We start from the raw sequence: 24,926 nt of genomic DNA, 5'->3' as shown, positions 1-24,926 counted from the left end.
GGTTCTACTTCCGGTTCATGGACCGGGGACTTCAATGGTAGAGGCGCTTTCCGGTTCCGGTCTGTGTCCTTGTGTGTCTGTGTCCCCGGCTCGCTGCCTGGGGCAGGATGTTGGCAGCAGCGCTGGGGCTGGCCCGGGCTGGCCTTAGAGGTGAGGCAATGGGGCAGGGGCAGGGGCAGGGCGGCTCGGCCTGAGCTGGCGGGGAGGAGTCGGGTCCCCCGTGAACCCGGCCCCACGTGAGTCGGGTTGTCTGGGCGAGGAGCCCCTCGGTAGGACCGGCCTGTGTGCAGCTCCCTCTGGCTGGGGCAGGGGTCACCGTGACCCCTTCCAGCCCTGCCTAGAGCGGTTCGCTGGCAGAGGATGTCTTCCTGCCCTGTTCGCCTCTGCCTCGCTGGGTCGGCTGGTGCCGCCCTTTGGGGAAAGATTTTACTTCGCTGAGTTCTGTGCAGCTACATGGCAAATGTCTTGTGTCTCATTGGCCACCTGCGTCTCCCTGGTGTCTCCGGGCCTCGCTTCTGTTGGTGACTCCAGGTTTAGTGAGAATCTGCCTGTTCACGTGCTGTAAGATATCTGCTGAGTTAGCGCTTCTGGGAGAAGGCTTGAATAACGTGGTGATGATCGTGATATAAACATCAAGACAGAAAGAAAAGATCTCCGAGTTTCGTGTTATATTTGATCTGTTCTTTCTGTTAAGCGGGGTGTCACCGTGTTACTGTTTGCTCTAGTATATCGAGCACTATTCATTTCCAAGTAAAATAGTTGGGCATATGGTTTAGATACTGCTGTAGGAAATTGAGCGATACATCCTCCACTCCTAAAGTGTGATTAATTAGATTTCTGGTTTAGGAGAAGAGGGTTTATTGCTTTGCGTGGAAAAGGTATCACCGTAGCCTTTGTTTTTGCATAGTACTTAGTAGAGGGAGTAGGCCCCCTTGGTAGAATTTGTGTGTGTGTGAGTAGCACTTGTTTGCTGGACTGCACATTCATGATTTCTTTGGGGGTATTTTCTCTACACTATATGATTATTGTTTGGGGGGGGGCAGGGGAAGGTCAGACTTAATTGCCATATGTTAAAATGGAGCTCATTTCACCAGGATGGGGCAACATGAGGAAGCCTCCTGGTCTCTGGAAAGGAGGAAAGAAGGCATTCCTCCTTAAAGGAGGATGGAGTATGTGGTACAGACTGTTTCATCTATGCTCTTTCTCTTTGTAGCTGCTGCACGCCCTGCATTGCTGTTGCAAGCTCGTTTTGAGGGGAGCTCCACAACAGAGACCCGTCGTAAGTCTGAGTTTATTAGTATTTCACCAACTCCTGGAGTCTGTATAGTGGGTATTATTTAGAATAACTCAGTAAGGTGACCATATTTTCAAAATCAACCCACAACATTTTTGCAGTGACATTTACATATATAAAAGAAAATGTATGTGCTTTATTTTTTCGAAGTGTGCTGGTGCTGCTACTGCCAGCTTCTGACTCCACCATAACCATTGCATATTTCTCAGAGGGGAAGAGGATTTTTAACTTTGGTAATACTCTTTCCATTAGACTGTTTCTGGTAATCATCCCAGATCTAATTCTGTGTTTCAGTAAATCTTGAACAACAAAAAATAAACCTTTTGGTTGACAAAATGAAAAAACAAGGACACTTCAGGTGTTGTGAAAGAAGTTGCTGAGATGTTAGAACATTATATGGAAAATGGGGACTGTCCTGTTAAAAATAAGACATTATGTGCTGGATAAACTGCTTTCCTCTTATCAGGAATCAGTCTATTTCCCTTAGGAAATGTTTGCTGATGTTCACTCTAAACTTCTCTCTCACTTTATTCTTTGTACTGAATTATAACATCCCCCTACCTTCTGATTCCACTCAGTGTGATGCAAGTAGTTTCATATTCATGGTGACAGGGTGTTCTGTTGTCTGACATCTGATGGGCAAGTCTACTCCAGTGCCCAGCCACTTACCAAAGTCTATTTCCTAAATATGCTATGCATCGTGTACATTACCAGAGATTAGACTCTATATATTCCTCCTGGTGTTGGTAGATAGCCATTTAGTTCACCATGTTGTAAGGTGCCTCCCTCTCATTGAGTTGATCTTTGCAATCATGGTTTGTCTCCCCCTGCCTAGCTGCTCCCTGCTGGGGGACAGACCTATGACCAAGCTGACTAGAGTCATGCTGAGCTAGTGTGGGCTGGGAGTTACTGCTCCTCTTTCTATGGCTTACCATGCAATAGCCCTGAGAAGTCTGTTGTTCTTTCCAGCCACCGTTCGACCAAAGGATGAAGTGGCCCAGAACCAGCTATGTGCTTTTGGAGAGTATGTGGCTGAAATTCTGCCTAAGTATATCCAGCAAGTCCAGGTAGGTATTACCAATCAAATCATTCTGGCTTGGGGTATGTGTAGTGAGGAGCTGACTAGTAGAGCCATGTGTGGATACAAAATTTGTATCTGCATCCAATCCATGATCCGCAAACATGATCTGCGGAGATCCACAGATTTACAGGACTCTGGGTGGGAGAGAGTGATAGAGCTGGCTAAAAACCATTTCTGCTATTGAGTTTCTTGGTCTGATGTGATATACCTGATCATGTGGCCCCAAACCCTCCTGGTCTGAGTATCCTGCTTTATTCAGTGCACTGCTCAATCCCTTCAGCGTCTATACTAATTCGCTTTCTGTTCTTTTCCACAGGTGACCTGTTTCAATGAATTGGAGATATTTATCCATCCTGATGGGATTATTCCAATTCTGACTTTTCTTCGAGATCACACCAATGCCCAATTTAAATCCCTGGCTGATTTGACTGCTGTTGATGTCCCAACTCGACAATACCGTTTTGAGGTAGGAACTATTCCTTGGAGGTACAGACCTGCAAAGAGTTATAGAAGATGATGGTGTTGAATACTAAGATAAGCAATTGTTTACAGCTCTGGCCATGGCCTTTGCATTCTGCAATAGTTATGCTTATCTGCTCTGAGAACTTTGGGTTTTGCTTAACCCACTGAGCATAGAATCAGTTGTATCACTGACCTATTAACATACCCAATTAAATAGTGAGCCCGAGGCACTTTGAGGAGAGGTGTCTGCATCTGGGGGCCATGAGACAAGTGCATACTACTATTCTTAGGGGAATTCTGTGCCACTGCCCAATGCAGGATTTCACTTTTCTCCATAGAACTAGTGATGCAGAGCTACTGGCCACCATTAGGGGCCACTAGACTCAGCAGAGCCCCAGCTCTCCAGCTCCCAAACACAGTTCCTCCTTGCTTAACATAGTTATGTTCCTGAAAAATGCGACTTTCAGAGAAACAATATTAAGCGAATCCAATTTCCCCATAAGAATTAATGTAAATGGGGGGGGGGGGTTAGGTTCCAGGGAAAAAATTTTCACAAGACAAATCTCACACACACTCTATAAGTTTTAAGCAAACAATTTAATACTGTACACAGCAATGATGATTATGAAGCTTGGTTGAGGTGGTGAAGTCAGAGGGTGGGATATTTCCCAGGGAATGCCTTACTGCTAAATGATGAACTAGCACTTGGCTGAGCCCTCAAGGGTTAACGCATTGTTGTTAATGTAGCTTCACACTCTACAAGGCAGCACGAATGGAGGGAGGGGAGACAGCATAGCAGCCAGAGACAGAGAGAGACACCCTGTGTGAGAGAGAGGCGCATTGCCCCTTTAAGTAGCTGACCCCACTCTAAGTACATTGCCTTTTTAAGTAGATCAGCAGGTTGAGACAGCAGCTGCTGCCAGCAAGCTCCCTCTGTCCTGAGCCTTGTCGTGTGTCCCCCCGACCCCTGCTTTATGGAGATGGGGTAGGCGGGGGGGCAGGAGCAGGGGGGCACTCTGACATTAGTCCCCCTCTTCTCTCCAAGGCAGAGGTTCTGGGCTGCTGCAGTTCCCAGCATGTCCTGAAGGAAGGAGGCGGCATGCAGGAAACTCCATACAAGCATGAGACCCAGCAACAGGCTGTTTCTCTCTGGATTCCTGGGCTCTGGGGGTTAGGGGATGTGGATGTCTGGCCTGGTGTGTGCCCCGCAGCTAGGCTCTAGGGGGTATGGGTGTCTGGGCTGGGGGGGGGGCGGGGGGAGTGCCCCACAGCTGGGCTCTGGAGGGGGTTGGGGGTGTGGATGTCTGAGACTGAAGGGGCACAGTTTTCCCCCAAGATGTGCACAGCTGGTATGTGTGACATCTAGACCGAGGCACCCGACAAAAGCATTACAGAGAAACAGCAACTGGGTTCTTGCAGCAGTTTCTTTAACTCTCTACTCCTGGGGGAAACTTTTTTTGTCTGTATTGTTACAGACATACTTGCTGACAGGTATTTTGAAATAAATTACCAAAATAATTGAAACTGGTGTGATTATATTGTGTTATTTTGACAAAATATAAAGCACTTTTTAATTTTGGGGCGCAGAATTTCCCCAGGAGTAATACTACTCTTTGGATCTGAAGCCACTGATTTACTTTGACCATGACACACAAACCTTTCTCCTCCATGTATTCACCAACCATTTTCTTTCTGATGATGTCAGCTCCTTCTGCTTCATCTTCCTTGCCCTCATTGCAGCCTTCAACTCTGAACAGCTCCATTCTCCTGGGTGGCCTCTGTAGTTAGGCAGACTTCTCTAGTTAGTTAGCACTAGTTGTGAAGTAGCACCCAGAGGCCCCAAACAGGATTTGAGGCACCATTGTGCTAAGCAGCATTCACACAAACATCAGAGAGTCTCAATCCCAAAATATTTACAATTTCATGTCTTGGCTCTGCTCCTACCTAGCTGCATCTCCATCTATGGTGCAGGTGCCTTCTTTGTTTTAAAATCCTCCATGGACTTGCTTCACCTAACTTCTTAGGCCTGATCGATATATATATATATATCGATCAGGCCTAAGAAGTTAGGAGCAGATCCTATGGAGGGACAGAGGCTAGTATTAGGGGGGTGGGGAGGGGGGGATATATATATATATCCCCCCCCCTAATACTAGCCTCTGTCCCTCCATAGGATCTGGCAGTTTCTCCTTTGGTCTGGTACAGCATCTTTCTCTTTTGCCTCATGGGGTTTCCATATCAGATGAAAGGTGGTGTATTCTAAAACAAAAAACTAAGAGTTGGGCTGAAACTGTTTTATTGGTATCAAACTCCTAAAAACAGTATTACCCTTCCTTTAAACTTGGTTTATGTTTAAAAACAAATTGCAACAGGGTAGCTAAATCTAATTAAAGTTGATCTAATTACACCAGTGAAAACCCTTTATATAGAAACACTAAACTCCTATTGCATATAAACAACACAAAATATATTTTTAAATCTCTTCTTAACCACATAAGAAAGTTAAAGCATTTGAACCTTAATTTACCAAATTTCTTTTTAATAGTTTTTGCTTGAAGCAACTTCCTTGTATTAATAGCTTTTTAAAAACTGCAGGAAATAATTAGTTATAAATGGTAGGTGGGATATTCAAAATCACCTAGTGGATTTAGGCATCTAACTCCCACTGACTTTCAATGGGAATTGGCACCTAACTCCCTTAGGTGCTCTTGAAAATCCCACACGGTAGCTCTTCAGTTGTTCCAAAACACAGATGCACACACAGAAAAGATAAGTCACAGCTTCTGTCTTTCACTTGTACCTCCTCTGAGACCTGAAAGACTTTTACCAGCGTTAATGCATTGTTTTGCCTTTTTGGCCACAGACTCATAGCAATAGTGCAAGGATGGACATGTCTTGGTTAAACTGGTCTGTTAGGCAAAAAGAGAGAGGCAGGGGGAGTGGTAAAAGAACAGCTGGCTGAAGCTGAACCCAAGCAAGACAGAGGTGATGCTAGTGGGCAGAGAAAAGGATTTTGAAGAGTTTGCAGCCACAGTGCAGCCTCCTTTGGTTGAAGGCACACACCCACAATTGGTCAATTCAGTCCGTAGTCTAGAAGTAACCTTGGATTCATCACTGACACTGAGGTCTCATATGGCACCACCTGCAAATATTGCTTTCTACCATCTTCAGTTGGCCTGGAGACTCCATCCCATCCTGGTGGATGAAGACCTGGTCTTGGTTATTTGTATCTTTGACACCTCTTGATTGGAGTACTGCAATACACCCAGGCATGAAACCTTCAGCCCTTAGGAAACTCCGGCTAGTACAGAACATTGCAGCACGTCTCCTCAGCAACACAACCAACTCTGAACATATCAAACCAGTCTTCTGCCCTCTACACTGGCTTCCCTTAGAATTTTGAACCAGGTTCAATGTCTTAGTCCTTATCTTCAAAGTGTTCCATGGCCTGGGCACCGAAGAGCTAAAAGACCACCTAAAGCTCCAGGGTAAAGACTGTGGTTGACAACTATGCTCTTATGGCACAGTGGAACTCTCAACAATAAGAGTAAGGCTCACCTGTGCAGGAGACACAACTTCCTCTGAGAGGCGGTCCAAGACTGGCATGAATTCCCCAGGAACTAACGACCCTCATAAACCTCACGACTTTCCACTCCAAATGCCAAGCGCATTTCTTTTACCTTACCTTCTGTAATGTAAATACATAGCAATAGGTATATTCAAACAAGCAAAGCTACCAAAACAAGACATGCCACTGCACATGCTTCTTGCTGTGGGGAGAGGATGAGAGAATAACCCACACATAACAGCTCTGTAGTTACATTGCTTAATGCACTACTGGAAAGCACTCAGCTACTGCAGATGAGTGTGGCATATGAACCTATATACAAGAGAATAAGATGGGGAGGGATGAACAGGGAAGGTAACTTACACACAAGGGAGGGAAGAGCAGTACCTAAGTTTCATATTTCAGGTATCGTTCAGGGTTTAGCTAACCTTATGGACATGGAGATGTCACCTGGTTGCTTCTCCTTGCCCATTTGGGTCAAGACATCTTTCAGGATGGTGGACAATGAAGGCTAATCAGTGTGATGGTAGATTCCTGGTTCCTAGCAGGTGACCATGCTGGCAAGACTGGTTGGCACATAGTAATACAGTTTCCTTCCTGTAAGGTTAAGCTAGTAGCCAAGTGACACTTAATAATGCAATGTCCAGAAAGGGATGACAGCATCATCCCATCAGAACTAATCAAAACATATTTAGTGTTATATGTTGACACTTCCTGCCATTCTAGTAATATCTTACTCCAGAGGTGGGTAAACTACGGCCCGTGGGCCACATCTGGCCTGTGGGACCTGCTCGGCCCCTGAGCTCCTGGCCCAGGAGGCTAGCCTCCAGCCCCTCCCCTGCTGTTCCCCCTCCCCTGCAGCCTCAGCTCACTGCACTGCCGGCGCAATGCTTTCAGCAGCAGGGCTGCGAGCTCTTGCCGGGCAGCATAGCTGGAGAGCCGTGGCTTGACCCAGTGTTCTGTGCTGCGCAGTGGCGTGGCTGGCTCCAGCCGGGCGGCAGGGCTGCCTGTCCTGTGCTCTGGGCGGCGTGGCTGTAGTGCCACCAGCCACCAGTGCTCCAGGCAGCGCAGTAAGGGGGCAGGGAGCAGGGGGGTTGGATAGAGGGCAGAGGAGTTCAGGGTGGGGGTATGGATAGGGGGCGGGGGGTGGTCAGAGGGTGGCAAACAGTGGGGTTGAATGGGGGGCAGTCAGGAAGGGGGGGCTGGATGGGAGGGCAGGAGGTCTGAGTGGTCAGGGAACAGTGAGAGTTGGATGGGGCAGGAGTCCCAGGGGGGCCGTCAGGGGGTGAGAAGCAGGGGGGGTCGGATGGGGGCGAGGGCCAGGCTATGCCTGGCTGTTTGGGGAGGTATAGCCTCCCCTAAACGACCCTCCATACAATTTTGGAAATCCGATGTGACCCTCGGGCCAAAAAGTTTGCCCGCCTCCTTAATCTGTTACTAAAACACTTGGTGACCTTGCCAAAAGCTTTGCAACTCCCTGATCAGTTTTTAGTTTAAATGCATCCAAGTTGTGATAGTATTTTTGCCTCCAATTTCTGCTCTTTTTATAAACTGGTCAAGTTAAACTCTTATTACTTTTCACCTGCTTTGGACAATATGAGATATTAATCCATGGTATAGACTGTAACACTACATGTGGCCAGTTAAGTTTCAGGAGAATTGGTTTGTTTCTGGGGCAATTAGAGGTGGTGGGTTTTGTTTTTTTCATAAATCAGGCTAATAGTAGAAAAGTTAGCCTAAATTTTAACTATGGAGTGGCTACCCTTGCTCCATAGGTATGAAGTTCTGTCATGGTCTCACTGGAAAACTCATTTGAAAACCTCTCGTCTTCCTTGCCCTTGCCCCTTCAGCCGGTATCTTACTATAAAAATCTCAATTCATTCCAAGAGACAGTTTGTACATGAGCCAGGACACAATAAATTGGTTGCTTTTTCTCAATTCCCTTTAGATTGTTTATAATCTCCTGTCTCTGCGCTTCAATTCTCGGATCCGTGTGAAGACATACACAGATGAGCTGACACCTGTTGATTCAGTAGTGTCACTGTACGAGGCAGCAAACTGGTATGAAAGAGAGGTGAGTTCCAGTGTGCTTTCCCAAGGACTTTGTGCTTGGGAACAGGATCCATATGGGAGTTGGAGGAGGCAATGTTTGAATGAAACCCTATTCCTCTGGGAACTGTGCAGGAGGGAATGGTGTTGACCTTGGGAATGGGAGAAGAGGCACTTGATATTCTTCTGAGGGCTTTGAGCAAAGGTATAACAAGATCCAATGGCTGGAAGTTGAAGTTTGACAAATTCAGACTGGAAATAAGATGTAGGGGGTTGGTTTTTTTTGTTTTTTTTTTAACAGTGAGGATCATTAACCATTGGAACAATTTAGAATCAGACACATAGCATTGGAAGGGCTCTTGAGAGCTCATCAAGTCAAGCCCCCTGTGCTGGGGCAGGATCAAGTAAACCTAGACCATGCCTGACAGGTGTTTGTCCGATGTGTTCTTAAATACCTCCATGGACTGAAATTCCACAACCTCCCTTGGTAACCTGTCCCAGTGCTTAACTTTCCTTATATTAGAAAGTTTTCCAAATATCTAACCTAAAATGTCCCTTGTTGCAGATTAAGCCAATTATTCCTTGTTCTCCCTTTAGTGGACGTGGAGAACAATTGATCACCATCCTCTTCTTGCCCTTAACATATTTGAAGATTATCAGGTTCCCCTCTGTCTCCTTTTCTGAAGACTAAACATGCCCAGTTTTTTTATCCTTTCCTCATAAGTCAGGTTTTCTAAACCTTTTATCATTTTTGTTGCTCTCTTCTGGACTCTGTAATTTGTCCACATCTTTCCTAAAGTGTGAAGCCCAGAATTGGACACAGAACTTCAGCTGAGGCCTCACCAGTGCAGAGTATAGCAGGACAATTACCTCCCGTGTCTTATGCACGAGACACCTGTTAATACACCCCTGAATGATTTTAGCCTTTTTTGCAACTGCATCACATTGTTGACTCATTCAATTTGTGATCTACTATAACCCAGATCCTTTTCAGCAGTACTACCATCTAGTCAGTTATTCCCCACTTTGTAGTTGTGCGTTTTATTTTTTCCTTCCGACGTGATGTCCTGTGCATTTCTTTATTTAATCTCATCTTGTTGAATTCAGACCAATTCTCAATTTTGTCAAGGTCATTTTGAATTCGAATCCTGTCCTCCAAAGTACTTGCAACCCCTCCTAGCTTGGTGTCATCAACAAATGTTACAAGCATACTCTCCACTCCATTATCAAGTCATTAATGAAAATATTGAATAGTATGGGACCTCATTAGCTGCATCCTCCCAGTTTGACAGCAAACCATTGATAACTATTCTTTGAGCACAGTCTTTCAGCCCAGGTTGTGCACCCACCTCATAGTAAGTTCATCTTGGCCATATTTCCCTAGTTTGCTTATGAGGATGTCATGTCAAAACATGGGACTGTCAAAACCTTCTTAAAATCAAGATACATCAATCTTCTACTTCCCACCTGTCAAAGAAGAAAATTAGGTTGGTTTGGCATGTTCTTGACAAATCCATGCTGGTTATTCCTTATAATGTTGTTATCCTCTAGGACAATAGTTCTCAGCCTGTTTACCATTGTGGGTCACGTATGCAGCCCATAATATGTTATGTGAGCCGCATTGAATACTACCTGTATGGCCCTGAGGATGTCACATGGGTTGCAGCTCTGTGCTGATTGGGCCACAGTTTGAGTAGTGAGGATGGTGGTTATTCCAATGGTTAATGACCTTCGGTGTTAAAAATTTGCATCTTATTTCCAGTCTGAATTTGTCTAACTGATAATTTTTAAATCAAGATTGGATTTACTTTTTTTAAATATAAGCTCAAATTCAAATGGAATTCTGTTGGGAAAGTTCTACGGCCTGTGTTATATAGACTTGGAAGGATTAGATTTTTAATCAGTAAATGTTGGAAATGTCGATTTTGCCATACACACACAAACTGGTGGAAAAAATATTTCCATTGATGATGATAGAAGTTGATAGGCAAAGTAAGAAAAATACTGCTTGTAAGCTACAGGTTGATTTTAGGATATTTACTTTGTTTTGACACGTGAGTTGACAGTTTGCGTTTTAATAATGTTAAAGCTTTAACTTTTTGAATCTCCGTGTCTATTGTCATTAAGTAATTGTCCCCCCCCCTATAATTTCCCACAACTGTGAAAATTTAAATAGATAAAAAATTGGAAAAATGCTTCTTAAAGCCCATAATTTTGCACAACTGTGGAAATTTAAATGGGGGGGGGATGCTTAAAATAAACATCTAAATTGCAAATAAATAATTGAATTCTGCCAAGCCTCCTTAAAACCCATAATTTTATACAGGAGGTCAGACTAGACGATCACAGTGGTCCTTTCTGGCCTTTGAATCTATGAGCAGTGCCCCAGATCAACTGCCCAGCCACTACAGTCTCCAGGCATCCAGCCTACACATTGTTGGTACAGTATATGCGGGGAATGGCTTCTTTCTAGGATGAGAGAGAAAAAAGAGGCTGGGCAGGCCCCTTTGGAAAGAGGTTTTCTTTGTTGGGTTGGCCCCTCTTAGATGAGGTGTGGACGTTTTAAGCTTCTGAGGTACGCTGAGGGGCTTTTCTAGGATGGGGTGATGTGGCTTGTTTGGTTTCCTTTCTTTTAGGTTTGGGACATGTATGGAGTCTTCTTTGCCAACCACCCTGACCTGAGGCGAATCCTAACAGACTATGGGTTTGAGGGCCACCCATTCCGGAAGGACTTTCCACTCTCCGGATATGTAGAGGTATGAAGAATTCTGGTTCACTCTGCATTCAGAAACCCATCTGTGCTTCAGAGCTGGGACATGGCTGTTATGGAACTGTAAAATGTTTGCTTAATAATCATTTACATTTCCTTAGTGCCTTTCAGGCACTGTACACATTCCCCCTGGAATTTAACCAACACACAGCACCCTGCATAATAGAGGCGTTTGGGGCCAGAGACACAGGGCAAACCTTTCCTCGTACACAAGAGCAGCAAGAAGTTTTGCTTTCCAGGCAAAGAAGACAGGACCATCTACTTTTAATGCCCCATCCAGAAGATTGAATTCATTCCCACTGAATTGCTGGAGACTCGGTTTAACTCCCTCAGAGGGTTTAATGATTGTGTTGATCTTTCCGGAACCTCTGTTTTCAGGGAGTCAAGGTGTTTCAGATCCAATGGCAAGACTACAAAGCCATCACCTTTAGCTGCCTCAGCTTTCTTCACACATCCCATTCCTCTAACCTAGATTTTTATCTAGATTAAAACACAAATTAAATGAGTTTGTTTGGTCTCCACCTAGTTCTAAGTGACTGCATCACAAAGCTTAGTATTTTTGCACAATTGAATCTGGAGACTAGAAGAGACGGGACTGCGGGTCAGGATTAGGTGCATTAACTTTATTTTGAGAGGTGGAACAGAACTGGAATAGCAGAGGCTGCTGTAGGAAAGGACAAAATGACATCTGCAGAGCTGAGGTTGGGAAATTAGGACTGGAATAGCAAGGGATCAGGCTTGATGTGTGTGACAGAGCTGGATGGTACAGGCCTGCACATTGCCGGATTCTCCTTATGCCATGTGTCCTGAGCTCTCATGAGCATTGAACTAAAAAATTGGAGTGAGCAGTCTGCAAGCCTGTCATTTTTTGTATTTGGCTAACAGAAGAAGCTGTTCAGTGGCTGGGAACAAGCAATGGTAACCAGCTTGTTTTTGCCCTGTTGCAGGTGCGCTATGATGATGAGGTGAAACGGGTGGTGGCAGAGCCTCTGGAGCTGGCTCAGGAGTTCCGCAAATTTGATCTGAATAGTCCCTGGGAGACGTTTCCTGCCTATCGCACAGCTCCAGAGACCCTGAAACTAGAAGCAGGAGAAAAGAAAGGAGATGCAAAATAGCAGCAGGACAGAGAGGATGCTGGGAACTTCCTGTGTGGCACTGACCTTCCTGTTCTACCGTAATATTTATATGAATAAAACCTGACATGAGACCCTTGTCTGTGAACTTATGAATGGAAAATGCAGTTTTCTAATTGGCTGAAAAGCACCTGGAGTTGTTTAAGCCTTTCATTAACTGTAAAATGTAAAATCATTAACAGGGAAAAAAAATCATAAACTGGGTGTGGGACTCCTATGAGGAAGAACTAGGGAGGAGACTAGAGCATAGAAAGGAAAAGGGGAGCAGATAATGCAGAACTCAAATGTCCTCTTTCTATTTAACTGGTGTGGCAAGAACTTAACCTGTTTACAGGGAAACATTTTAATTAAAAAACCAGAATGATATAAAATAAACAAGGCATATATTAAATAGATTGAAAACCTGCTAATTGACAGGCCTCAACATCCAATTACAAATAGGGAATTATCGAGCGGGTAAGTTTCTAGTGGGGTCCCGCCAAGCTCAGTTCTCGGGCCTATGCTATTTAACATTTTTATCAATGACCTGGAAGAAAATATAAAGTCATCACTGGCAGAGTTTGCAGATGAGACAGATTGGGGGAAGTGGTAAATAATGAAGAGAACAGGTCACTGATACAGAGTGATCTAGATCACTTGGTAAACTGGGCACAAGCAAACTATTGTGTTTTAAAACTCATAATATTAATTTGAAGTTATACACCTTGGCTTACGTTCTTTGTTCCTTTCTTACAGGTTGGGGGACTCTATCCTGGGAAGCAGCGACTGAAAAATAATGTAATTCTTGAATGTGTAAGGAGGGGAATATTGAGTAGGAAGGCTATATTAGATCTTTATTTGGCACTGGGTGAACTGCTGCTGGAATACTCTGTCCAGTGTGACAATGATTAAAGGATTAGAAAACATGCCTTATAGTGACAGACTCGAGCTCAATCTGTTTAGCTTAAGGAAGAGAAGGTTAAAGGGTAACTTAATTACAGTCTATAGGTACCTATGTGAGGAACAAAATACAATAATGGGCTCTTCAATTTAACATTTGGAAATGGAAGCTAGACAAATTTAGACTGGAAACAAGGTGCAGATTTTTAACAGTGATGATAATTATCCATTGGAACAGTTTCCAAAGGTTGTGGTGGATTCCCACCACTGGCAATTTTTAAATCAAGATTGGATGTTTTTCTAAAAGAGATGCTCTAGTTCAAACAGGAATTACTTCAGGGAAGTTCTATGGCCTGAGTTATTCAGGAGGTCTGACTAGATGATCACAAACGTGACTGTCCCTTCTGGCCTCAGAATCTATGAAATAAAAGCCTAGAGGTAAAATATGTAGAGGGAGGATATGCTTTCTTCCCCACTCTGTGCTCGCGAGCATTGGTTTTGTTTTGGCTTTCTTTAGGCTGCTGCAAATCCTTGTATTTGGGACTTGACTTAGAGCTGCCTTTTCTAGTGAAGGACAGTTGTCTTCAGCATAGTCATGAAAAGTTATGACTTCTCTTGTGAGAGGGAAGCAGTAGTCAGAGCAGTCAACAGGCTTTCTAGGTTTTATACAATTCCCAGCTTCGCTTTGAGCCTATGCATCCCACCATCTGAGCTAATTAGGTAGAAAATATTCTTGTGGCCACAGCTAGAAACATGATATATAAAACACGTCCAGTGCTGTTGTATGGTGGGAATATAGAAAGCTATGGGACAGCATGTATTGTGCTGTAAGTAGTAGTTTTCGGCAGTTTATCCATTATTGCAAATAGCACTTCACAAAGCACGCTCCCTGCTGCAACCCCACAAAGTTGTAACATTATCAAAAGGCTACTGTGATAAGCCAGAAAAATGAGGTGTGGTCAGTGAAACAGAAGGAAAACTTTTGCATAAGTGGGAGTGGGGAGCTTGAGTGAAATCGATAAGAAGTGAAGGGCCCTGCCAAGCTAAGACATAATGCTGGGACTGCTAAAGGACAGTGGTAGAGTCCAAACAGCTATCCTAATGGAGTCAGAGCACAGCACTTGGCTTAAGGAAAAGCTTTTGACTATCCAGAGTATTTACTGAGGAAACTAGGGTTATGACTGGGGCCAAATCCCTTCTGGTGAGAGAAAGCTGGGGGTTTATGACAGTGTAAAGCCATGCTTGTAGCTGCAGCCTACTCACTCATCCATACTATCCTTGGCCTACAAGGCCTCACTTAGTGCTACTCAGACTAGTGGCTAAAGTGTTGGTGGAGCTGGAAGGGGAACTATGTAACAATAAGGGAGAAGAGTCATGACCTAATGTTGGTTGGACCAGTGAGAGATGGATTTGCATTGCCTTGAAATATTTCAAGTTCTGTGGGAAATGTACATTTTTCCTCCACTGGTGAGCATGAACCCAAAGTTGTCCAGGGCTCAGGTGTCTTCAAAGCCCTAGTAGACACTGGTAGATCCCACTGGAGGAACAGACCAACTTTCTTCACAACAACTAACTTTGAAATGCTTTGGAATTACTACTGACCCTGACCTATTCTAGCATGAATTAGCAGAGCAAAGCCCAGTGCAGTGATCTGGTCAACTCTAATTTACAGATGTGCAGAAGAGGAGCAGCCAGAGAATGCTTTTAGCTTTACCTGAGCTTCTGTCTTGAAATCAACAAAGAAAAAATATAAACTATAACTAAATACCCTCCTGCGGCAGTAGTTCTCAAACCAATATGTGGAGAAGTTGCTGGTGCTCCACAGGGAACTACCTGGTCACATACTGCCAACTTCCCCCCCAGTGCTAAATTGCGTTAAAATCACCTAAATATTTTCCTAACACTAATTTTGTATGCCAGCAACTGCTGTAGTTATTGCAAGCAGAGGATGTAATGGCGAAGGGGAGGTGTGCACTCTCCAAAAAAGGTTGAGAGATCCCATCATAGGTTAAAGAGTTTAATGAGGAGTAACTGGAGCTGAAGCAAGTGAGGAAAAGTAGCCTGACTTCAGAAATCCAAAACAGATCCCTCAGGAGAGAGATTCTGAGCCTCCCAATTCCTAAGCCACTGGATTTTCTGTGGATCACAAATACCTTTTCCATTGAGTGGTATCTACCTTTGTAGCTAAATGCAACCACATTCATTGCCAGTGGCAGCTCTAGGGCCATGCAGCGCATAAGGCCCTGCGCTACATGCTCAGACCCAAACCATCAGCCAGAGCGTTAGCTCTGAGCCTCAGAACAATAGTCTAACTGATTCTGGTGGCAGCATCTACAGCAGAGTGGAATCCTTCATCTTCCTGCTAAGAAAGTTCTACTTCCTGTCTTCCTAACCTAGGGGGGAGAGGTTTTTTTTTTTCTTTTTCCAGAGGCCACATAGCCTTAACCTGAGTGGGATTGTAAATGAGGAAAGGGGCTATCAGGGGTGCACAGGGGTAGAGACCCAGTAATAGCTGGGGAGGGATCTAGGTGGGATTTTGTATAAATAACTACAAAACTGAAGGCTGGCTTTGTTTATTGTGATGCAGAAGTCAGTCACACAGTGGGCAGTGAGTTAGCTGAAGGCTGATTGGCTTTTGTCTTTGTTGTGTGACAGATCATTGTACTAAACTTTCCCTCCAGGAGTGTTTCTCCTGGAAAGAAAGAATGACCTTTCCTTTGTCAGCCTGTATATCTTGGATGCTGTTGACCTGCTGTGGAGCCTATACAGACTGCCAGCCCCATTGTGCTGTGACATTTCAAGATTGTTTTGAAAATTCCAAACTCAGTAAATGGAAAATTTAAAAGAAAGCCAAGGAGCTTAGGAGAAGCATGGGAGGGGCAGGGGAGGGAGGAGAGGGTGGGTATCCACACTCTACAGGGAAATTAGATTAAACTCCAGTTTTTCACATGTGTTTAAATGGAAAATCCCTTGGAATTAGAAACTTCCCATTAACATACTTAGGTGGAAAAATCAGAATTTGGAAAAGAAGCTTTAAGAATTCTGCCAAAAAACAAACAACAAAGTCTTTAAGTTTCCAGATTGCAATGGAAAATACCCTTTGGGAACAGAGAATTCAACAGCCCTTCCCAGGACTGCAGTCAGAGAGAGAGAGAGAGAAGGGAGGATCCATTCTAGCAGAGGCTGCTGTGATCAGAGAAAGGGAGAAGAGATGCCACAGTAAACAGTTCTCGGTTCACCCAAGACATTTATCTACAGAACGGGTGGGGACTCTTACCTGGCATGGCACTCCTGCTCCAGCTGCAGCTCAGAGCCTGGCTGTGGACAGCACTGGTCCTCTATGTGTTTGCTGGATCCTGGAGGCAGAGAGGTAGGAGGTGCACCTGCAAGGGAGGAGGCTGCTCTGCAAAACAAATGTGTTTGTGCAGTTCCACTGGTGCTGGGTTTTACCTAATTCCCCAAATAGGCCGGTGGGCTGGCTGTACTGACAAAAACAACTTTCTGTGATAGAGAGCAAATGAATTGTGCTCTATGCTAGACTCTATTCTGACTGAGGGGAGAGGGATGGCAGAGTTTGTTTCCAGAGAAGTTAAGAGTGCTTTACTCCTGACATATACTACTTATTTGTCCCCCCAAATGCCTTTTATGCCCTTACGGTCTTTGTTGACACTACATCCTTCAAAATCAGAGGATCACCTGCTGAATTATTTCCTATGAAATACCAAGATGTCCCCTGGGTGAGAAACCCACTGCCTGTTAGTGTGAGGCAGACAACTTGGAGGCAGGAGGAGAGACTCCTTTGGCCCCTGCTGAAGAAAGTTTTTCCAGGTGCCTTTACAAGGCTGTTGATTAGGAAATACTGTGAGGGAAGCCTTGTGAGAACAGTTTCTATTGGACCAATTATTTCATACATTTCTTGTTATGTTTTGTTTATGTATGTTTTACTCTACCTTCTACACTGACACTGGAATGTATTTTTTAAATATTAGTAAGAGTGGTTTGGGGGTTATTCTGTTCGTTCACTGAAACCCTGCAGTTGGCTGGATGTTCCCCACTATAGAGATCTGTGCACTTAGCTGTGGTCAGAATAGGCAGAAGGTGAAATGGGAATCAGGTAACCACTAGGAGAAATCCAGAAAAGCAGCTCTCAGAGGATGCAGTATCTTTACCTGAGCCATAAGCCTTGCTGGAATGTGCATTGAGGAGGTGGAAACAGCATCTTGAATCCCAGCTAACATTCTGAAAGCACATCTGGCTTTGATCAGGGAGTCTGCAGCTGTGTAGAGAAATGAACCTTCCCTCAGGCAGAAGGGAAAGCAGTATCCATCTCTGAACAGCTCCTACCATCCCCAGGGAGAGCTTTCCTCCAGAATGGAAAATTGGAAGCTGGTTTTGGTAGCAGCACCATACAACTAAAAGATTAAATCACATTTCTGTTTATTATGTGCACCTGCTAATTTTAACACTTGGGATCCCATAGAAAGATATGCTGAGTACTTATGGCTAGTTTACCCAACATCAGCTCTGTCTTCTCCCTCCTCACACCAGAAGATTCCCTCCCTCCCTCAACCCAAAAAGAGAGCCAGCCTCCCATTCCCTCTCCCCCTGCTGCCAGCACCGCTTTTCTGCACAGAGAAATTCTGTGTTCTATGCTAGTTGTCTCCCAATTCTGGCCTACCCAACATCATGACCCTGCTTCCTCCTCTCTGGCCTGAAGGAGTCTGGAACTGGTAGAAGGGGAGCACACAGGCCAAGAGACAAGGGAGGGCTGTGCCTCAGAATCTTAGGTTAGTGCTACCTTTCAGTGGTCAGAAACGCTCCCACCCTGATGCAGTGTTCACCTCCCTCAGCTTAAATCCCCTTGAAATGAGCCAAAGCCCCAGGTGACATCCACCCAGGAATTATCTGGTGTCCTAATGGTTAATCATTTCACTGCGCAATATGAATTCCTTGAGGCTGATGCTACAAAACAGTCACTGAAGGAGATCAGTTCAGAATCCTTCTCAGACCAAATGGGACAGATACAAATCCCAGCACGGAGGGTTTTCCCACAGGCTTACCAAAGCAGATACTTTTGCTCCCTAACATCCCAGCTCCAGAATGATACTGGCTGGGAGTAAGGGGTCAATGTCCTGAAACCCTCCCTTCACTTTCTTGAACTTGCTCTATCTCCCTAATAAAACCCCAATTCTGCTCCCCCAAATCCAATGGTTAGACTCTTTGGCACTTAAGGTACATCTACAAAGCAGCTGGGAGCTGTAATTCCCAGGGTGGGTAGACATACATGTTAGCTTTGTTCAAGTTATTGTCTAAAAATAGCGGTGTGGCTCTGGCGGTATCAGGGATGGCTAGCCTGAGCTGCTGCAGCCATGCTACTATTTTTAAGCACTAGCTCAAGGAGAGCTATCAGCTGTATGTCTACACATGCTGAGAATTACACCTCTCAGCTGCTGTATATTTATACCCTTAGATACCAGAGGCATAGGCACCTCAGAAATATCAAAGATAGACAGACATGGTTACTGAGAGACAATAGGGAAGATGTGCTAAGCTGTTGCTCTCTGAAGCTCTGTGGCTGTTTAATGTTTTCCAGATGGGCAACTTCACACGGAGGACCATGCTGATGTGAATGTGTTTCATAACAAGCTGGAGGATGCCAACATCATGCTAGAGGTTATTTGGGTTATGTTCTGGGCCTGTGGGAAAGGATGAGAGTGTGTGAGCTCCTGTGAGGGCTAGGGGTGGGGGATCCTGCCCAATCTGCCTTTAAACACCCAAATGTTCCTCTAGTTCTCATTGTTTTTCTATTTCAGGAGACTCTAGAAGATGCCTTAGTACACATCTCAGCAAAGTCACTGCCATATTGAATGAGACCAGTGAGTAGGGTGACCAGATGTCCCATTTTTTGGGTCTTTTTCTTATATAGGCTCCTATAACCCCCCTCCCCCATCCCGATTTTTCACACTTGCTGTCTGGTCACTCCACCAGTGAGGTCCAACTAGTCCAGCATCCTGTCTCTGTTGGTAGCCAGCACCAAATGCTTCAGAGGAAACCTCACAATTGATAATTATGGAATAACTTTCCTTAACCCCTGTCAGTTAGTGGTTGGCTTATGCTCTGAGGAAGGAAGGTTTAATTATGGCACTTCTAGAGGGGTGAGTAGGGGAGTAATAAGTGAATGGGACAGGCCATACTGCGGTAGGAATACTTTTTCAAATGAACTGAGAGAAAGCAAATAGGAAGGAGCCCACTGAGCAAGGACAGAAGTAGCCAGCTTGGTGCCAGGGTTAAGGGGTAGACTTACCTGGCTTCCTGGTCAGCACAGTCCTTGAACTTCCTGAGGGGACAACAGGGGATACCCCATGTTGCTGAAGCCAGGGTTGGTCCCAGGATATTATAGAGACAAGGGGGGGGGTGAGATAATATATTTTAATACACCCACAGCTCTTCTTCAGGCCCCTCTCCCCAGCAGAAGTTGGCTCAATAAAAGATGTTACCTCACCCTCCTTGTCTCTCTAATAAGATGTACACAAAAGCAAAGCCTCCAGTCATCACAACATGTCCCACAAGGTGGCACCTTTGGGCTGATGGTGGACAGATGGATAAAATCACTGCGCGCTCCGGACGGAGGCCAGGTGGAGCCTGTGCTGGGGCAGCGTGCAGGGAGAGTGACAGCGCACGGAGCTGCCGCGAGCGGAACCGCATTTCCAGCGATGATTGTCCCAAAGGGCGGTCACCATCCTCGGGGCTGGCCTGCTCTGGGCAGCACTGTAGCGAAGTGCAGACTTTCCACCAGGAGTCGGGGTACTGGGCAGCGAGGATCCCGCAGCGAGGACACAGCTTGGATCCGGGCTCTTCGCCCTGTGCTGCCTGTGCCTCTCTGCCGGAGAGGACAGGCTGAGTGTGTAAGGAGAAATCATGGGGATGGGGCTGTGCAGCTCCCACAGCCTCCCTCCCCCCCCCCACCCGTGTGCGGGGCCGTGCAGCTCCCCCCCGCACTCCCCGCCCCTGTGTGCAGGGCCAGGCCGTACAGCTCCCTCCCACAGAGACAACATCGCCCCTGCAAGAATTGTTCCGTCTCTGACTTTAGCATCCATTGCTCCCCCTCCCTCATGATAGGGCTGAGCCCCCCCCCCCGCGCCCCATCCCTCGGGGAAGCCGCCCGGGAGCGGGGAGCCAGGGGGATGCACCAGGGGAAGGCATCCTGTTGTGGGCAGGGCGAGAGGGGCAGGAATTCTGGCCTTTCCGGGCGGGACAGCCTGCGGGCGGAGCTGCGAGGTAGGCAGAGGCCCAGACTCTGTCCCCTGCCCAAAGCAGCATGTTCCAGTGTCACTTTTCCCCCAGCCGCGGGGACAGAGCCGGTCCCGCTCCCTCCCAGAGCAGGGAAGGGGCACAGACCAGCGTGATGCGCCCTGCCCTGCTCCCTAGGACGGGGGAAAGGCAGGGAGAGCTGAACTCCGTCTCTGCCCAGGGAGAGAGGACACAGCTACAATATACAGAACATCCAGGAGCTAACAGCTGTGCCTGCTGCGCAGGACGTAGGATAAAGCCGCAGATGCTGTCTGGCTTCCCCGAAGCTAAGGGGAAAGGCCAGCTACAAAGTGGAGGAGATACAAGGTGGAGAGGAGGATACATGGAACAGAGAAACTGGAGGCTTGAGGAGAGGCATCCATCTCCCACCTCCAAATGTAGAGACTGCATTGACAAAGGAAACTCTGAGTTTGGAACAGAAGCTCATTAACAGTGGACAAATTTAGTCGCTACAAAACTCATTAAAGCGTTAGTCAACAGTCGCGTTTTTTTTCCCTCTTGCTCCCCGATATGAAAAAACCTGTCTGCATCGCTGACGAACACAGAGACGTGCCATGCAAGAGACAGAAACAGGGAACGTCAGGGAGCAAGTTAGGGAAGGAAGGAGGGGAGCTGGCCTTCAGAGGGAGGGAAGAGGAGGTGTGCTGCCCAAAGATGTCAGATAGGGCTAAAGCAGTGCCAGCCCTTGTGATACTACCTCAACTCATGATTTTAGGGGCTGGTTTTAAGCTGCTCAGGCTCTTAGCAATAACTTCTCTGTGATTTCCCTTCTCCCCCCATAATAAAATTAGCCACCCTCTCTCCTTATTTTGAATGGTTTGGAAGCCAGGCTTCCGTTGGCTAATATGATCAGGCAGGTTGCTGTGAGGAGGAAATGAAGCGAGGAGTGAGGGAGGGGGATAAAGAGGATAATGTAGAAGCCCCAGAAGGGAGACCAAGAAGGAGTCAGACATATACAGGCTGGACAGAGATGTTGTTGGATGCAGGGGAATGTGGGGAGGGGAGGCGAGAGAAGAGCACCATAGGAGGCAGGGGGACTACGGGATGAGAAAGCAGGGCCGGCTCCAGCTTTTTTGCCGCTCCAAGCGGCGAAGGGGGAAAAAAAAAAGATAAACCCGATTGAGCTGCTGCCGAAGAGGAACAGAGAGAGTGAAGGACCTGCCACCGAAGACCCGGACGTGCCGCCCCATGAACGGATGGACTGCCGCCCCTTTCTATTGGCCGCCCCAGGCACTTCCTTCACTGGTGCCTGGAGCCGGTCCTGTTAGAAAGGAAGAATAGGTCAGATGAGAGGAACTGGGTGGGGAAGTCAAGGATAGGGTGGGAGGCAGACACGCAGGAGTCTGAAAACAAAATCTCATTTGTTTGTTCAAATGTACATGGTTTTACCTTTAGCAATCGTGTTTGCATATTGTATTTCATACCCTACACATCCCCCTACCCTGACTTCCTTTGTACAATCCTGGACTTGTTAGGAGTGGCAGATCTCTTCATAATCCCTGCAGGGGACCCACAGCTGCAGGACAGTGGTTGGCCCTAGACTTCCTGCTCTCATACTGCCCTTCTCTTTCAGTTGCTCTGGGAAGGACTGGAGATTGAGGCTAACGAGACAATCAGGCTGCAGGATGAGGAACTGGCCTCTCTGCGCTCAGCAAAGCGATTTCTCCAGATCTTCCAGCACCAGGTTCCCAAGACATCAGAAGGGATCAAGGAGCAGCTGAAACATCTTTCACAGGCAGATGCCCCTCTGAGTCTAGTAGAGTTCGATCAGCTTCTCTTCACCAGCGTTTACTGCGCTTATCAGATTCGCTCCATTCAGGGCCTGGACAAAAATATCTGGATTAGTTTCTTTTCTCAACTAGTTGATGAAATCCTCCATGATCTCTGCAAGGGATTCTGCCCTGCAAATTCCACTCTCCTGGCTTCCTGGCCCTGGAAGGAGAAGCCTTTTTATTTAACCTCACTGAAAAAGTCATATCATTCCAACCTGGCCATGATGAAGAGAGGCACTGAGTAAGGAGACTGACATGATGAGATTCAATTGCATTCTTGTTATTCTGAATGCTGCCAGTCATCCCAGATTATGCTGGTTACTGTGCAAAAGTGCCACCATTCTTCCTCTTTTGCTTTCTGTATTGTACTGGCAACATTCCAGGCATTTATCCAACCAGCTATTGTCCCATCTTTAAATATGAAACAAGGCCTGGGATGTCTCCCTAGGATCTCCATAGAAAACACACTTCTGAGATGCACTTCTGCCTTGATCACTGATGGCCATTAGAGATGTCACAGCACTTTTTCCAGAAGTCCAGGTATTAGCCTGTAATGGCTGAATTCCATCTCAAGTAATTCCATTTTGCCTCCCTAAATTCCCCATGGTTGCAGTTGGATATAGTATTTTTCCTTTACTACAGTAACTCACTGTACAGCATAGCTGTGCTGTTCATACAGCTGCTGTGTTCCACTTTATAGGTGGCTACACTGTGCGGTGATTCATATTAAGTTCTGACTCATTTTATCTGTCATCCCATACCAGGTGCCTGGAACAGTTTCCCAAGTAATGTGCACCCATTTCCTTCCAAAAACTCCTGAAAATGTACTGATTCCATGAACCCTTCTGGTATAGATATCATTCCCCACTTTGTATTAGTACAGAATGGGTATTTGCTTGTCTCTCATCTACTAAACTTTTGAGGGCAGGGATCCAGTTATTTGTTCAGCAGATTTTACCTCTTCTAGAGAGTCGTCTTCTACATCTGTGGTTCTTTACAAATAAAGTAATTGGAACAGTACTGTGTATGTGCAATCATTATTTTTATAATCAGGAATTTAATCAATGTAGAGCTCAATTATGCTTCCTTGTCATACTCCCTGCAGCATGGTATTAGCAACATAAATTCAGTTAGTCCAGGTGAGTTTTATTTGGTATTGGTTTCTTGGTTTGTGCTGGCCCTCCCATTTATACTGTAGATGCACTAATCCTGAGCCTCTACAGCCCGCGCTTTGATGGTTAGGGTCATACTTCCCACACAGTTTTACTAGACTCGCAACTTCCACAGAGGAGCCACTTTCAGAAATGCATGCAGAAAATGACATTCCCAACAGCAACAATTAACTTTGAACCTAGTTTATATTTTTCTCTCTCATTATCTGACAGATGGAGATGAGATGCAATAACCCAATAATGACAGGCCCAGAAGCAAGATGTAGGTTTTGGGGCACGGAGAATGATTTTAAAGGTCAGAGTTACAATTTTACAGGAGAACAGGGAGTTTGCAAGGCATAGATCTTGCAAAGAGTGTAGAAATTGGGACCAGGGTCTTATTTGCATTCCAACTCCTGGAAACCAGAAATAAAATATAAATGCTGCCTCACGCTATAATCCTACACGTCTTTGTAGACCCCTAATCCCAAACCTTCACCCATTTATGGAAGTCACTTAGTCTTGTAGGGGTAAGATTTCCATGGGGGGTCTTGCAAATGAATATAGATTGAGGTAGATAAATTGAAATGAACATAAGACTGGGTTTGGGTTTCACAAGAGGGTGAAAAATTTGAGACTACAATATTGCTAAGGTTTAAGTAAGGACCCTAGGTGAGGTGCATCTTTCTTGGTTGAGACTATGGCATTTGATAAGAGGACCTCAGATAAGGAGGTACTGTCTGGGATTAGAGTTTTCATGGGTGGTTAGGTTAGAGGCTTTGTCTCCTCTTGAACAAAGACTGTGAATGAAGCCAAGATGATGGCAAGTTTCAGCCAAAGTTTAGGCAGAGACCTATAAAACCTTATTGAATTTGGGAACCAAGCCAACATTTGAACACAGATCTCACACAAGACATTAATCCCGTAGCTCTGAGGAGCCCCCTAATATCCATTGCTCCACTGAACTCTTGGGTTCCCACCACCTCTCATACTACTGTGCTGCCACTGCCCCCAATCCTCTGCAATCTTAGTGCCACCCACACTGGTCCCTCTATAACAGGAGTGGGGCTCACTGGGACACAGTGTGGAGCAAAGGCAAGGACTATGAGAGCATGAACACTGAAATCACCTCTTATACCTTAGAAGTATGGTGGTGGCTTCCCCCTAAGGCAGGGTTAGGTAGAGCAACAAGGAAACAAAATGTTGTGTTATGAAGTCGTCACGCTATAACGTTAAGAGTGCCCATTTCTTGGCAATGGTAGATTTCAATACAGGCAGTATCGCCATACACATTCAGACCACTGCCATCCCCAAATGTTCAAAAATCATGAGCCAGGCACCCACAAAATCAGGATATTTAAAAAAATAATACACATTTTGGGTTATTTTTATTTGCCTTCTTGTTTAGGAGCCTTAGGGTATGCTTGATTCATGTTTTCAAACTTTTCTCCATAAC

General features: G+C 45.7%; 2 protein-coding genes across 2 annotated transcripts; both read left to right on the top strand.

Moving 5' to 3' along the window:
- The first annotated feature begins 1 nt into the window (after position 1).
- NDUFS3 (NADH:ubiquinone oxidoreductase core subunit S3) lies at positions 2-12,431 on the top strand. Its single transcript, XM_045015493.1, has 7 exons — positions 2-150; positions 1,214-1,279; positions 2,264-2,361; positions 2,692-2,841; positions 8,354-8,479; positions 11,091-11,210; positions 12,172-12,431. Exons 1-7 carry the CDS (start codon positions 108-110, stop codon positions 12,337-12,339), a joined length of 771 nt encoding a protein of 256 aa, XP_044871428.1. The 5' UTR covers positions 2-107; the 3' UTR covers positions 12,340-12,431.
- Positions 12,432-16,268: 3,837 nt separating this feature from the next.
- Positions 16,269-23,285, top strand: FAM180B (family with sequence similarity 180 member B). Its single transcript, XM_045015683.1, has 3 exons — positions 16,269-16,606; positions 18,830-18,909; positions 22,121-23,285. Exons 1-3 carry the CDS (start codon positions 16,519-16,521, stop codon positions 22,562-22,564), a joined length of 612 nt encoding a protein of 203 aa, XP_044871618.1. The 5' UTR covers positions 16,269-16,518; the 3' UTR covers positions 22,565-23,285.
- The last annotated feature ends 1,641 nt before the right edge of the window (positions 23,286-24,926 follow it).

The sequence above is a fragment of the Mauremys mutica genome, chromosome 4 (genome assembly GCF_020497125.1).
Source record: "Mauremys mutica isolate MM-2020 ecotype Southern chromosome 4, ASM2049712v1, whole genome shotgun sequence".
NCBI lineage: Eukaryota > Metazoa > Chordata > Testudines > Geoemydidae > Mauremys > Mauremys mutica.
This window is presented reverse-complemented; position numbering and strand designations above follow the sequence as displayed.

Bases quoted from the DNA above. Each gene is read 5' to 3' on its own strand.
- NDUFS3 (XM_045015493.1), top strand. From the start codon at position 108: ATGTTGGCAGCAGCGCTGGGGCTGGCCCGGGCTGGCCTTAGAG. The intron at 1,280-2,263 runs GTAAGTCTGAGT...TGTTCTTTCCAG, and splicing joins CTCCACAACAGAGACCCGTC to CCACCGTTCGACCAAAGGAT. The intron at 2,362-2,691 runs GTAGGTATTACC...TCTTTTCCACAG, and splicing joins AGTATATCCAGCAAGTCCAG to GTGACCTGTTTCAATGAATT.
- FAM180B (XM_045015683.1), top strand. From the start codon at position 16,519: ATGGCACTCCTGCTCCAGCTGCAGCTCAGAGCCTGGCTGTGGACAGCA. The intron at 16,607-18,829 runs GTAGGAGGTGCA...AATGTTTTCCAG, and splicing joins TGGATCCTGGAGGCAGAGAG to ATGGGCAACTTCACACGGAG. The intron at 18,910-22,120 runs GTTATTTGGGTT...CTTCTCTTTCAG, and splicing joins ATGCCAACATCATGCTAGAG to TTGCTCTGGGAAGGACTGGA.